We start from the raw sequence: 14,331 nt of genomic DNA on the forward strand, positions 1-14,331 counted from the left end.
AAATTCCAGTACAAGTCATTTATTCTCCTTACTACTGTTTTAGAATGGAAAGGGACCAATGGCTTTCAGAATATCAGGTACCCCAAAATATTCTTCTTGTAACAATGGACAGAGAATTCACTTCCTTAAAGCTGTGGTCATACCTGTTTTAAAAATTCTGAATAAACAATAGTACTTTAGCACTCATCATGCTGTGATTTCAATTTTGATTTCATTTCCACACATATTTAAAAACTAAAGGTGATACTAGAAAACTCTAAATACTAGGGGATAAGGGAAATTGGTATCATTGCAGACTGATGTTTTCCAACAGCTAGTTCACCACAGATGGGATTTACATTAACACAATATGAAAAATATATTGAGGAGTTAAAATAATGCTTATGATAAATACTAAAGAGAGTGGGTATAAAAAAATGTTTCATAATGAAAAGAAAACCCTGAAAATTTGAATCAATCTCTAAGCACAGTTAATCCAAATCAGAAAACTGGCCTTTGACTATGAGCAAAGGTATGTGTTTGGTCATTCTGGCCAGACTGCACATTAGCTTTCTCTCCTGCAAACTTTATCAAATGCATTTTTACTATTTTTTTAACACTTTAACTGGTTGGGAAGCACCACAGAGACACACTGTATCTCATCCTCCTGTCCTAAGTTGACCTCTTGTGAGGGTAACGGCAAACCCAACATCAAATAAGCTGTTCTAATTATTATACAAATTCTGTCTTCTGACAGATGATCTCATTGGAAATTTCCATCCCAAGTGTTTTATTTTTTAATAGCACTGACATCCCACAATTTGGCAATTGAGGGCCTAAAGCCCTGTTTCTCTTATTTCTCTTCCCTTTGAGAACTATTTCATGTAAGTTCTGTGTTCACAGTGGGGTGGTATCAAAAATGAAACATCCTTATTAAAGTTGCCTCCATATTTAACTGTAACAAGATCTTGAACAGACCTTTCATATCTGTTAGATACTACAAGTTAGATGCTCAGTTGCCTTTTTACCCATTTCTAAGTAAGTTTCTGATTTTGTTTCTGCCGAGTACCTCACTTATCCATTATTTCAACCTGTGCCTCCACGACCATGCATCAATTCTGTGAAACAGAGGGAAGTGACCCTGGAGGGGCAGGGACAGAAATTCCAGTGCCCGTGCTGCTGCAGTAAGCGCCAGGAGCGTTCTGGTGTCCGCAGCTGTTCGGAGCTTGACAATGTTTGTTGATTTCTGTATGGCACTGGTTCACAAATGGGAAGTTTGTCTCTTTTTAAACGTGGAAATAAAAATACAAGCGTTTAGTTCTTACTGATGTGAAGAAAATCTTTGAAATGTGGCTCTAGAAGCACTGAAGTCTCAATTAATAAAAGCTGTGATTTTCTTCCAACTACTGTTATTTGAGACCTTATTTTTAATGCATACGGTTGCTATGTGAGTCTCTGAATTTTTTACAGTGGACTTTTACATTGATACTGCCATCCTGTGGTCACTTGCTGAAAGCACGTAACCCTCAATGGCACCGCAAGAAAAGAATTGCGGGAATGCTTCCCACACAACTGAGTTACCGCTGGTTTTGCCCCTGCCCTTTACTTCGCCTACACCAACACAGTGATGTTTCTCTAAAAGGAAACACGGAATCTAACCAAACCTTTCCCTTCCTGACTTCTGCAAACGTCCCCCCTCCGTTAGGTGCCACATGGCAACACAGCTTTAGCAGAAAGTTCAGCCCCTCACAGCTTGATTTGTAAGTGGCAGTGGAGATGTGTCAGATGTTTTCAGCAGTTTGCTCAGAAGCCTATACAGTTTTAAACTTACAAGGTTGTGGGATATCATTTTAGCATTATCAAGAAAAAAGGTCCCTCTATATAACTTCAGTAAAGTAATTTAATGTACACTTAATTATCAGAGGAAATCTTTACACTTTCATTAGAAAAGGAGATGAAAGTGATCAGTATGCATTTCAAGAAACAAAATACTTAATCTGTGACATTATTAGGGTGCAAAAAAATTATACAAATATGAGATCAGCTGCATGGGACTGGATCTAATTCTTCCTACCTCTCTACACATCAAACAGCAAGGGTCTAGAGAAGAACCAGAGAGTAGGGCCAACATAAAATGATACTTCCATGGCCCACTTTTCCAGCCTCCAGGGATTTGCAGGCCAGGGACTTCCTATGCTAGACGTGACATGGCTTTGTTTAACAGCTGTTGAAGGATCTTTCTTCCCTGAATTAGTTTTGAAGTGTTCTGCTTATTGCAGATTCATTTTAGGTGACATCAAAGACTAAATCTAATGCACATCAGATGGGGGTAAAAACAATGTTAAAAGCTATTACTCGAAGACATTTCTGTGAGGCTTTATAACACAGTGTTCTTGAGGGTTATACAATATTTTAAATAAACAGGTTTATGCCTTCAATTTTAAAGCCAAAGTATCATTTCAATACTACTGACTTTACCTTGGTATATTGCTCACGCTCATGTTCTTGGCTAGAACCAGACCCTGATGTCTGATTATAACGGTGCACTTTCATTTTCATCTGTCTCGTTCGCTCCTCCACTACTAAGCTTGCTGCAAAAACACACAATGAAAATCAATTAAAAATTGTGAAAACCTTTTGGAAAAACAAACGGTTTAGCAACAATTTTAACTTATTTCCATCTCAACGAAACAAAGAAGTGTACAAACATGTAGAACGAGCAGGGTGTAAACACAGAACAAAGGAACACTAATGTCAAGAAATCAACCACTTCCATTGTGAAAGTCTTTACCTGAAAATGGGCAGACATCCCAATTTCCTATACATAATCAAGCTGGTGCAACAGATATGAAAAGAGTGTAAGAATTTTGGTGATAGGCTGAATTATAAACCTGTTAAGTATTCTGGATGCAGGGGACATAAATCCATGATCATCTAACCATGTATTTGCTTACATGCAGAAAATATTACAGTAGCATTCTAAAAATTAATGCATTAAACAGGTATTAAAATTTATTTTTAAAGTAATTAACTCCTACTGCTGTCTTAAAACATAACTGCTTACCAAAGCTAAAGATTATTTGACAGGAATAATTTCTCCATTCAACCAGTCATAGTAAAAAATACAGTCATTTTCTAGTAATTTATTTTTTTTACAAAAAGTCCTTTAAAAACACTACTTTGCTCTCTAATGTTCACACCTATTTCAAATAAATTATTTGTTCTGTGTCTTCAATTTCCCTATGACAATGTTTGTTTTAAAAAAATGCATATAATATAAAGAAGTTGTGGTGCTATAAAGAGCATTTTCTTCAGTTTGAGCAAGTTATGGCAGTTAATGTTGGCTGTGCTTGCCATAGGAAGATGACCTTGCACTAACGGAAAGAATGGTGTGAAAGCCCCTGGGCTAAGGCTTCCTGAAGAAAAATTAACCTTTGTGGTAGTGGATAATTTTCAGAGGGAACTATATGTTTTGCCATTCTTAAACTTGGTAGCACTACAAATGCAAAGGAACACCAATAAAACCAATACCTTGAAAACTACCACTTTTTTACAGTTCTAGAACTAGACCCAAATCTTCATCAGTCACTATTCTAAATCACAGGAGTACTCACTATGTTCATTGTGTTTTAACAGGTTATAACATCCCAGAACAACTTCTTCTAGTTGGATTTTTTTTTTGTTGTGGTCACAATTTCAAGGCTGGCATTTTATTTGGGAAAACCTCCGCAAAAGCTTCTGCTTTTAGGTCAACCATGAATTTATATGTCTTTCTCCAAAATTATTAGCTTTAAGTCAGGATTTTTGTACACAGCCCCTCCCCAGACCAGTGACAGGAGAGAGACACCAATTTAAAAGCTGCATGATATTAATCACAAAACACAGAATTTTCAATTAGGGGAAAATAAGTACTTTATCCTGTTGTTTACAGATCTGTATTGTGAATTAAGAGGTACCAATGTCATCATATCTGGGTTTTATGCTGCTACTTAACTGTGGGATTCTTTACATATCTTATTTTTTGTCTGTGCTTTGCGAGCACAAAGATACAAAAAGAAAGCAGTACACTCAGGGTTGGATATTTTAAACTTGTGCTAATGTGCAAATCACAATTGCACGTGCACGTGCCATCCGTAACCTGTTTGTGGAAATTATGGAATGTCTGCGTGCTGGTTGGGTACGAAAAAATATACAGAGACACCATTGTGAAAAATACGTTGTTTTCATGTCCTCTTTCCACATTTCTTAGTTAAAATAAGAAAATTAAATCCAGCAATTGACATTAAAGTTTTGCTACAGCTACAAATTTAAGGCAAGAAATAAAGTTATCATCGTAATCTTCAATCTCCCACACGCAGAGGGTCCAATCGAGGAAATTCTGCACATGCAGAATGTCACACTGGACCCAGCGACTATTCCAGATGACTAATTATGTTGGTAAATGTGTACCTTAATTGCAATGAATCCAGTTCCACCATCAGATATGCAGGCACAGCTCCAATTACTTCAATGGAAGTTGCATGGAGGTATCTGAAGGCAAAATTGAGCACTTTAGGTGAAATTTTTAAAGATGGCCTCTTATTTTATGGACAGATATGAAGGGATTAAGATATATCAGTTAGTGATTGAAGTCAAAACCTCAGATATCTTAATCCTATCATACACGCATGAAATAGACGGAGGATATAAAATCAGAGGGAAAATTGAGACCCCTTTAAAAATTTAGCCCTATATGTTTATGGTACACAGATTACAGTTACTCTGAAAAATAACCCTGTCATTGTGTGACTCTTAGGTGCTTCACCCTGTCAACTGTATGTTATACTAAATAATTTATATGAAAGAATGTTACTCTATATTACTTATATCTGAGAAAGAATATTCTATTATGTAATGAGATGCTATCTCAGTGACTATATGTGAAAACTACTGCAGTCAAGGTTGAGTAAACATTCAGCCTTAACTCAGTAATGCTAGGTTTTTGTTATGTTTACATCCTTAACCTTAACTCCATGCTTATGTTCTGTTTTGCATCATTAGATATCATTACATAAAATAACATGAGAACAATTAATGAGGACTGTGAAGTAAATCTAATTCTCTAGTGGAGACATTTAGCTTTGTGCATGGAGTAGAATGTATTTAGCTCACCAATTAGCTGGTAATGTGTTTCTAAGCAAGCAACTGTGTGAAATGTGCCTGCTCTACAAAATACAACTGTGTTCCTTTCAGATTGTTTACCGTGCACATCTGAACATATATGGTATCTAGCTCAATTCTGTGATGGAAAATTTTGTCTGCCCGGTAGGTAGCCTGGTATACTCCTTACATGTTAATCACAAGAAGCAGAAAAAAATCTAACACAGGAGCAAAAGCACATTAGCAAAAGCTGTAACAACCATAGGTAAACACCACCGTACGATCACATTACTTTCTTGGAACACAGCTGGTTACCACAGGTAACGAAAATTTGACATAAACAATACTTGAGGAACTTAACCTGTCTGTCAGAAAAATACAGTTCTACTTTCTTTTAGGACATCAATATTTATGGAGTGCTTTTCCTGGAGCTCTTGAGAGGTAGGACTACGCAGTAATTTGCATATAGAAGCATTGTAATCCCAAGACCTCTAAATTCTGCAGAGGCCCTAGAATTCAAAATATGGAGATTTACCAGAAGCATCTGAAGTTAGTGGTACAACTACCATCAATATCAGTTGTGCCAACATGTTACTCTCTTTGGTGTCAACAAGTCACACTTGAAAGAGCGATCACTCTCATCTCTTCAAGAGCTGCTGATTCAGATGTGATCAGTGTAAGAAGTAATTGAGAGATGAGAACTCTAAGCAGACTGCTTAGATAAGGAGTGCAAGTTTAGAGCTAAAGCTTTTACTAGAATGGGTTTTCTTATGTAAACCATGTAAAGGTTGTACAACAATGATGTACATAAACAATCAAGCCATGCAGGAGAGAAAAGACAGACATACAAATGGAATCAGAATGTTACACTTCAACTCCATTAATATATTTATTATCTGGTCTGACTTCTGTAATCCCAAGGGTACTGGGTCTGGCTGGGGTGGAGGTAATTTTTGTCACAGCAGCCTGTATGGTGCTGAGTTCTGGACTTGTGACTAAAACAGCGTTGATAATACATCGATGTTTTATCAATTGCTGAGCAGTGCCTGCACAGTGCCGAAGCCTTCTCTGTTTCTCATGCTGCCTGCCCCCCAGCAAGTAGGCTGGAGACTGGAAGAGGAAACAGCCAGGACGGCTGGCCCCAAATAACCAATGGGATGTTCCGTACCATATAGCATCATCCTCAGCAATAAAACTGGGGGTAGTCTTTCCAAAGCAGCTGTTGCTCAGAGACTGGCTGGGCATTGGCCTCCTAGTGGGAGGTGGTGAGTGATTGCTGTTGCATCACTTGGTGGTGGGGTTTTTTGTTTTGTGGGTTTTTTTTTTGTTTTGTTTTGGTTTTTTTTATTATTATTTTTTCTCTTCACTTATTAAACTGCTTTTATCACAGCCCATGAGATTTATCCACTTTTGCTCTTCTAGTTATCTCCCCCATCTCACTGGGGAGGGTGGAGTGAGTCAGTGGGTGGTGGGTACTTAATTGCTGGCTTGGGTCAACCCACCATACCAAGCTACCAAGAATTAACTGCCCGGTGTGGTCTTTCATCAAACAAACAAAAGTTCCCTTAGCTATTACTCAGTTTATTACTCAACTCACTGCTAAGTCTCATCTGGCTTCCACTGGGAATGATATTCAAAGGAAGAAGACATAGTCTACAAAGATTAAGACCACCTCCTATCCCACAGGCTAGTAGGTCCATCAGCTCCTCCTGGGTCTCTTCCTCACAAGTCATTCAAGAAACATCCTTGTGAAGAATGTGCACCCTGTACTGTAAGTCATAAGTTTTAGTATGGACATACATCTTAGCTAGAAGAAAGATCCTACACAATTTTGTCAGTACAATAGCTTTCTCTTTTGTGCTTTCTTGAATGCTGAAATGTTGAACTTTCTTCTGTTACTGATGAAAAAGGTATTATATTCGCATATTAATCTACAGTTATACTTTCCCAATTTGCCAAGCTGTTTATCCCTGATGGAGGTCAGTTAGTGGTAGCAGGACACTCAGAGTGTAGAAAATTAGGAATTCTTATCCTAACAATGGCTTTTCTGCCATTGAATATACTGGAACTACAATTAATTTAGTGTTGCATCTGCATTTTTTCTTTCAATCTTATTTGACTAATAAAAGTAGCAAGAGTTCTTCTATTGAAGTTGGGATTTTTTAGGTGAAACAGGGCTTTTCTGAAAGTGTTTCTATCTGTTCTTTGGTAGCACAGTGCTGGTATTAATGTCATGAACTTTTCATCCTCTCTTGATATCTTTCCAGAACTCTTAACTTTTTGAAATTAAGGATGCATTTTATATAACATAATTTTTGTTGTCTTGTTAGACCTTTATTTCAAAATTCCTTTACAAATTCATTTTCTTATTGGAAAGGAGAGGATAAGCTCAGTAATGGCATAGCTGGATAACTAGGCAAGTTTTAATGTACAGTAATCTCTCATTTAATGAATAGCACTTAGTAGAATTAAACGTTCTCTTAAAGTATGCTTCTCTGCTGTTCCTTATTATTGATGCCCAAAGGACTTGTGATTCTATGCTTATTCATAGCCACTATTTGTTAGTAATTCTGCTTTTCTTCCGTTGTTACAGAGAGTAACAGTGAAAGGTGCTTTTTACCATGTAAAGCCAGAAAGGTGTATATGGAAAAGTGCAGTTTATATACCTAAGGGGCCTAAAGCACAACTTCGTGCTGAAACAGGATACAGAAAAAAAGCTGCAGGGGAGGGACCAGACTTTTTTCTCCATCACTTTAAGAATACCCCATCTCTTTGTTGTGCAGTAAGCTGGGCAATCACCAACCATAAGAAGTTTAACAAGAGCAAGTGCTGGATTTTGCACCTGGAGCATTGCAACCCTGAATGTACAGGATTCAAAATATGCTATATGCTGGAAGTACAACTAAACATCTGGATTTCCAGTCTTTGTAGAGGTGATCATGGTATTAGTAAAAGAATGAATGAATGAATTAATTAATTAATTTAATTAATGGTAAATGTTTCCATCATAAGGAATCTGATTTTCTTATTTCATTGACAGCCTATGAAATACAAGCTCTCCTTCAATTGTCTAAAATATGCAAATCCGTAATATGTTACTTGAAGGAGACAGGGAAGAAACTAAAGAAAATAGCTACAGCTCTCTCATTTTCAGCCTGCAACCTATCCTCAGAGAAAATCATGACAGGCCAACAGTTGTTTTTCTTAAAGGAGATGGCCATTTCTAAATCATTCTACGAGCTTATCTCTTCACTAAGAATTTATATACTCCTTTTAATATGTCAGCACTAAGGTAAGGTTTATAGAGGTATTTCTGATAGCATTAACTAGCTGACAGTCTTCATCTTTATTTCTATCATCAAAGAACTACATGGACACATTTTGACCCCTATCTGCTGTTTAACTGACAGGTTAGACCTGGCTAGAATCCAGAATGTGAATCTAGCAGTGCACAAAATCTGACCTTAAAATAAATTCAGCCTGCATTGGCATCAACAACAGACCGATCCTATGAAAAACAGTGAGAGCTACAAAAGCTGCACTAACATTAGTGACCACTGCAAAATAAAATAAAATAATTTTGAGGTTTTAAGTCCCCTATTTAAGGTTTGAAAGAGGGACTAAACTATGTGTTATTTGCAAAATTTCTTAAATGGCATGATGCTATAAGCACCTATCTGTTGGGCTCATAACAAAATATATGAAGCATATGTGGGCTTATTTAAGTAAGGATTGTACAACATGCAGCAATACTGAACTAGCAAGGAGCAGCGAAAATGCTGTAGCTGCCTTTCTAGCTCTAGTTTTTAATTCCTGAGCTTACCTGTTCAGATATCCACCTCTTTCACATTACAACAATCATCAAAGAGACTACATTCTGTAGACTTTGGAAAGCTTTGAACCTTGACAATAAATAACATCTAAAAAGAACACACTCATACATTTGGAAAAAAAGGATTAGAATTGTTTTAGCACTGAAACTACCTCCTGTGTAGCAATGTGACTATCTTGAATTCTTGACCACCACCAGATTCCAAGAAGAAGCACCTTCCACCCAAAACTGAACTGCTGTACATGCTACACGTATCTCCAGAAAAATGTCACTCTTCCTGAAGCGGAGACTTGTTGCTATCTACCAAATAACTGAGCAAGAAAGGAGAAGGGAAATTTTGGCAAGGTACATGAAAATAAGCCTTTATGCTTACAAAAAGAACAACAAATGTTTAAATGCCATACAGAGATAGGGAGTTTTAGGACATTAAAAAAAACATATGTAAACTGGAAGACACTCAGTTTATCTAAGGAAGACTATCATTCAAAGCATATTGTCGGTAGAAAGATTTAGGGAGATGTCATCAGAATTATACATAGTCCAGGACATGGTCTTGCAGAAACAGATTAAAGAAATGATTAAAAAGAAGGCAAATATGCATTGACTGTGGGAAGATTTCTAACAGTAGAAGCCTCTCCAACTTAGCGGATACAGGTAAAATAATGCTCAGAAGCTATGAAGTACTAAGACATATGTTTAAAAGTCAGGTGGTTAAACACAGGAACAATTTTCCATCACTTGGAGTCATTAAGTGCAAATACCTTTCTAAAAGGACATTCTTACTCATACCCAAGTATGGGTTTAATGCCAAGAACAATTGGTACCATTACCTGGTCTGTGATCAAAGCTGATAACCATATTGGTTTTTTCTAGCCTACAGAAACCCTACGGATACCTTAGCACTGGCTGTACAATTGTCTGCAACGTCTGCAACAAACACAGAATTTGCTCTTGACGCAGTTTATATTTCTGTTAAAGAAGGTCAAGACAGAAGGGAGGTATAGGCAAGCAGTACAATTTGGAAATCCTCCAAGTCTTACCTGCACTATTAATCACTGGGGTAAGCTACAGAACAAGAAATCAGCATAAAATTTCAGATGGCTGTAACCCTTACCAGCAGATTTCACACACCATTTATGATGCAAACTTTAAGGGAAAAAGTCTAAAAGTCTGAAATGACAGAAAGATTTGCTTACACAAGGAAGCTACTGAAAGATAACTTGATATGACAATTTATCTCATAAAAACTATTGTACAGTAATAGAGAAACTATTGTACAGTAATAGAGTTTCTGGGGCACAAACAGCAGGTTCTGGCAGGGCCACAGGGAACTGCACTAATCCCAGAAGCCAACAGAGATCTGACCTATTCTTCACTGTCAGTCTTCATACTAAGAAGAAAAGTTGAACGCTGACAAGCAGCTACAGCTACAATGCAGTCTGGAGGTATGTACACTTAGCCTTTCTATGCTGCAAAAGCCAGGAGCTTCATCTCTCTGTGCTGCTTAGACGCCCTCTGGATAGCCATCAGTGGAGAAAAACAGTATCTGGTTTGAGGAAGTGAGAGATGGAAGCTGGAGAAGAAACTACGCAGAACTAATGTCCAGCACAAAGGCAGGGGAATAAAGCAGTGATGAGATTTGGATGGGAGAATCCTGCAGTACAGTGGGCAAGGGAAATGAGAGGGCAGGGGAACATTCACTGGACAGCTGGCTGTGCTGCACAGGGAAGAGAACTCACACTGGTGTTGGACCAAGGATGAAGCATTTCAGAAATAATACAGAGTCTCCAGGTTATTTCTGTTCAGCCTTCAGGATTAGCTTTGCAATATGCACACACAAAGTATCCCTGTGGTAGGTTTCATGCCTTAAATATCCACAGAAAACTCTACTGTGAAATTTTAAAAAGACAAAATTTTGAAATCATGAGCAGATGAATATTTTCAAATACAAGGTTAGCAACACTGACAAATCAATCTGTTGCTAAGATAAAGAACTTGTTACCACTTCTCTGCACATACGACTTCAAAACATGCTTATTGGCATCATGCAGATAGTGAAGGAGGTGGGCTCTGAAGCCTGCTCTGCAGCCCTGGTCCCTGGTCCTGACTGGAACATGCTGTGGCTCCTTTAAGCTTGTGTGCATGGGTTTTCTTTCCATGGGAGCTGATACTGCTCTCAGCCTCCTCCCAGATTAGAACCGAGGCATGACCAAAGCACATACTCAGACTGCCAAGCTGGGAACTGAGCTTGGATCCCCCAGTACACACAGAAGCATGGTGGCCATCTTGAGTTTAGTAACTCACTCCAGAAGAAAGATAAGCCAATATAAAAATCTGAACCAGCTGATGCAACACTCAGTTCTTCCTCAAAGAGTTTCAAGGATGATCCAAACAGAAGCTTCTATTTAAAAGAAAACAACAATAAAACAAACTTATACTTCTTAAAAGAGTAAACCATTGGTTTTGGTATCAATTTGAGTGAGCATTTTAGTAACCTGTTGAAGACCATATTGCAACCCTTACCATTGATTAAGTGGAACAGATGTTTGATTTCTTTGTTGTAGACCTATCTTGTCAGTGTTGGTCATATCTGTAGTATATGCTTTCCTTCATACCTATGTCTCCTGTTACATAATATCATGTAAACCCCCCAACTCCATCTCCCATTCACCTACTGTCTATTCTTTTTATCTCTTATTCTGCACTGGGGAAAGTCACAGGTGACAGTGGGCTACTAGTGTAAGTCAGCTCAACTTAAGTTATTCATGGTCCCCCAGCACTCCACTTCTTCCCGCTCCTCTTCTTTTGCCCAACACTTTTTTCTCCTCTGGGCTGCATCTGCATTCAGCTCCCTTGAGCCAGAGGAATCTGTGCGTAGAGATCCCACCACCTTCTACACACTCCCAAATCTTGGGCCAGATCCATCAAATATTGTGGAAACAAGCTCATTTACAAACCTGTTCCAGGCATGGTCTAGTTTGTCTGCATAAAGTCAATTGTTTTAAACAAAGAAACATCCACTGCAGTCCAAATCACAGGGCAAGGTTTGTGAACTTGAAAGAGGTATAAACAGCAAACTGGCATGACTGATTTCTAGTGTTCTGTTTGAGAGAAATATAAACACTGAAGAAAGCAAAAATGACAGAAACAATTTGTAAAATCAACCATTCTTAGCACTTTTTAAAGACATTTCATAGTACATTCTTAACACTGCAAAATAACCCGTAATTGCTAAAACCTAAGTTAAATACTGTTTCTTTTTCACCTTTTGTTTTTTTTTTTACTTTTATCAAGAAAACATACTCCTAAATAATGGTGTGGGTGTTGCAGTTTGTAGCTAGTGGAACAGCTGCTGTATTTTTACCTAAGAAAGTATGAATGCATCTGTGGAATTCACCCTTTCAGAAAGTAAAGAATTTTCAGGAGATATTCTGATTCAACTTCAGCTCACAATTTGGCTTTGACCCAGCAAAGCTCAGACCAGAATTTCCCAAGATCTGCAGGACTCAGGACTAAAGGTCAGAAAAGGTTAATCTGTGCTATTCATGTTTATGCAGCATTGTATTTTGCCTTTAACATTAAAAGGGATGAATTTTTTCATTTTTTCTCTCCAAGCTTCATTCTGATTTTGAGATAAATCCTGCTTTGAGCAAAAAGAAAAAAATAAGGGACTTCTCTGCAAGGTTGCCTTGATAGGGACATGACAGAATACACGTTTCACTTCGTGAGACAGCCTTAGATACCTGTTGTTTAAGCTCACTGATTCAGTAGTATTGGGACAGACACAGAGAATTCATAGGAGGTCAAATTCGTAGGAGATGAGCATTGTATTTCTGCTCCCAGAAACCTGCCCTACAACATGGTTAACTTTCTGAGTGTCAAGGGCTTGGCACGCAAATAAAACACAGCTCATTCTTCAGAATCTCTCTGCATATGAAGGATGGTTTCTGGCCATCATCACCTTCACCTATTCCTAAACCTAGACCTATGAAACATTCTTCACAGATGCCAAGAGCCATGGCTGCATTGCTGGAAGCAGATGTTTTGCAGAGCTCAAGAGCAGCTTAGGTAAAATCTTAGTGTTTGAGTGAACTTTAACTCAACCGAGCAGCTTGAGGCATGCAAAATTCTATGGCTACTCCTGTTAAATCCAGTATATTGAATTTCAATAGGAAAATTAGAAATCACAAGAGAAACCATTTTCAGATTCTAAAGAAAGAGGGGCATCAGATAGCATACAGATATTTGAGAAACAACCCTCTCGCCTGTTAAACACTGTTAACTAAATACTATATGCTGACATGGAATATATTGAGGGAAAAGCCAGTATTAATAGTTGCCAAACATTTGTAAAAAATTACATAAATATTTACCTTTTGTGGAAGAGTTAAAAGTCTCTTGCTCTTCAATGAATTAAATGCACGGAATGATGGAAACAGAAAAAGAAATCAGCAAATTTAAAGTTAGATAAAGAAATGTGTTACATGTGACAATGGCATGTACAGTAGGCAGTACTCCAGCATATGTAAAAGTAATGTAGAAAATTAAAATGATAAACCATGACAAATAATAAAGCCTGTGACTTTCTTTAAAATCAACAGGAACAATGAAGTTACTGAGAACCAGATTGTGGAATCTTTAAGTATTCCGCTTGAGCAGTATTGTCACATCCAAATTTATGAATGACATAAATATCTTAGAATTGCTTTAAGTATCACTCTCACTCCCGAACCACGTAGAGCTCTTTTAGATTCTGAAGCCTTTTCTGCAATAATGAGCGTTACAAATTTCTTTTCTATTAACTGAAATCTGTAATACTCAATAACCACTGGACTATTGAAAATGGGTCTTTAAGGAAAACATAAAGGATTATGAGGCTTAAACTCATTTGCAAGAGTTAGCAATGCTGAGAAAAAATACTCTCCAGCGAGAGTAAAGATTCCACAAGCTGCCTCAAAATACGCAGTGCCACCTAATAATTTCAAAATAAAACCAGAAATATGAAGACAAAACAAATAACGCTAAAAGACTAAAATCTAAAATGGAAATTACTTTTTCTTTTGCCAATCAAGTTTTATACTGATGGATCTGAAGAAAGGTTTTAACTGAAAGGGTTTGATCTTTAACCATTACTCAAGCCATACTCTTACTCCAATGACATTTCAATGATCAAGTACATAAACACAGAACGGTTTTCACTATTCATTTTTTTTAGGCTCTTAAGTTGGTTAAATAGAAAAAGATAGTTGCAACTCAAACGTATTATTTGACAACATACTGATTTTCTGTACAGAATTCTGATTCTTATTTGTTAAAAAGGAAACGCTGGACATCAAAACACTTCACTCCTCTATGATGTGACTACCATTAAAGACTTGTAC

The 14,331-nt window shown here is 37.4% G+C and overlaps 1 protein-coding gene across 2 annotated transcripts in view; it reads right to left on the reverse strand.

The window, feature by feature from the left end:
• Positions 1 to 14,331, reverse strand: part of RIMS1 (regulating synaptic membrane exocytosis 1) — a 354,008-nt gene that overhangs the window by 80,343 nt on the left and 259,334 nt on the right. The window contains exons 25-26 of one of the 2 annotated variants that reach the window (XM_064447811.1): positions 13,324 to 13,353; positions 2,458 to 2,570 (exon numbers count right to left, since the gene is read on the reverse strand). In XM_064447811.1, the coding sequence (XP_064303881.1) occupies positions 2,458 to 2,570; positions 13,324 to 13,353 (143 nt within the window). Of the gene's footprint in view, positions 1 to 2,457; positions 2,571 to 4,428; positions 5,560 to 13,323; positions 13,354 to 14,331 lie in introns of those variants that run through there. The other variant, XM_064447809.1, reaches the window with a different exon arrangement.

This window comes from Phalacrocorax carbo, chromosome 3, assembly GCF_963921805.1.
Source record: "Phalacrocorax carbo chromosome 3, bPhaCar2.1, whole genome shotgun sequence".
Lineage (NCBI taxonomy): Eukaryota > Metazoa > Chordata > Aves > Suliformes > Phalacrocoracidae > Phalacrocorax > Phalacrocorax carbo.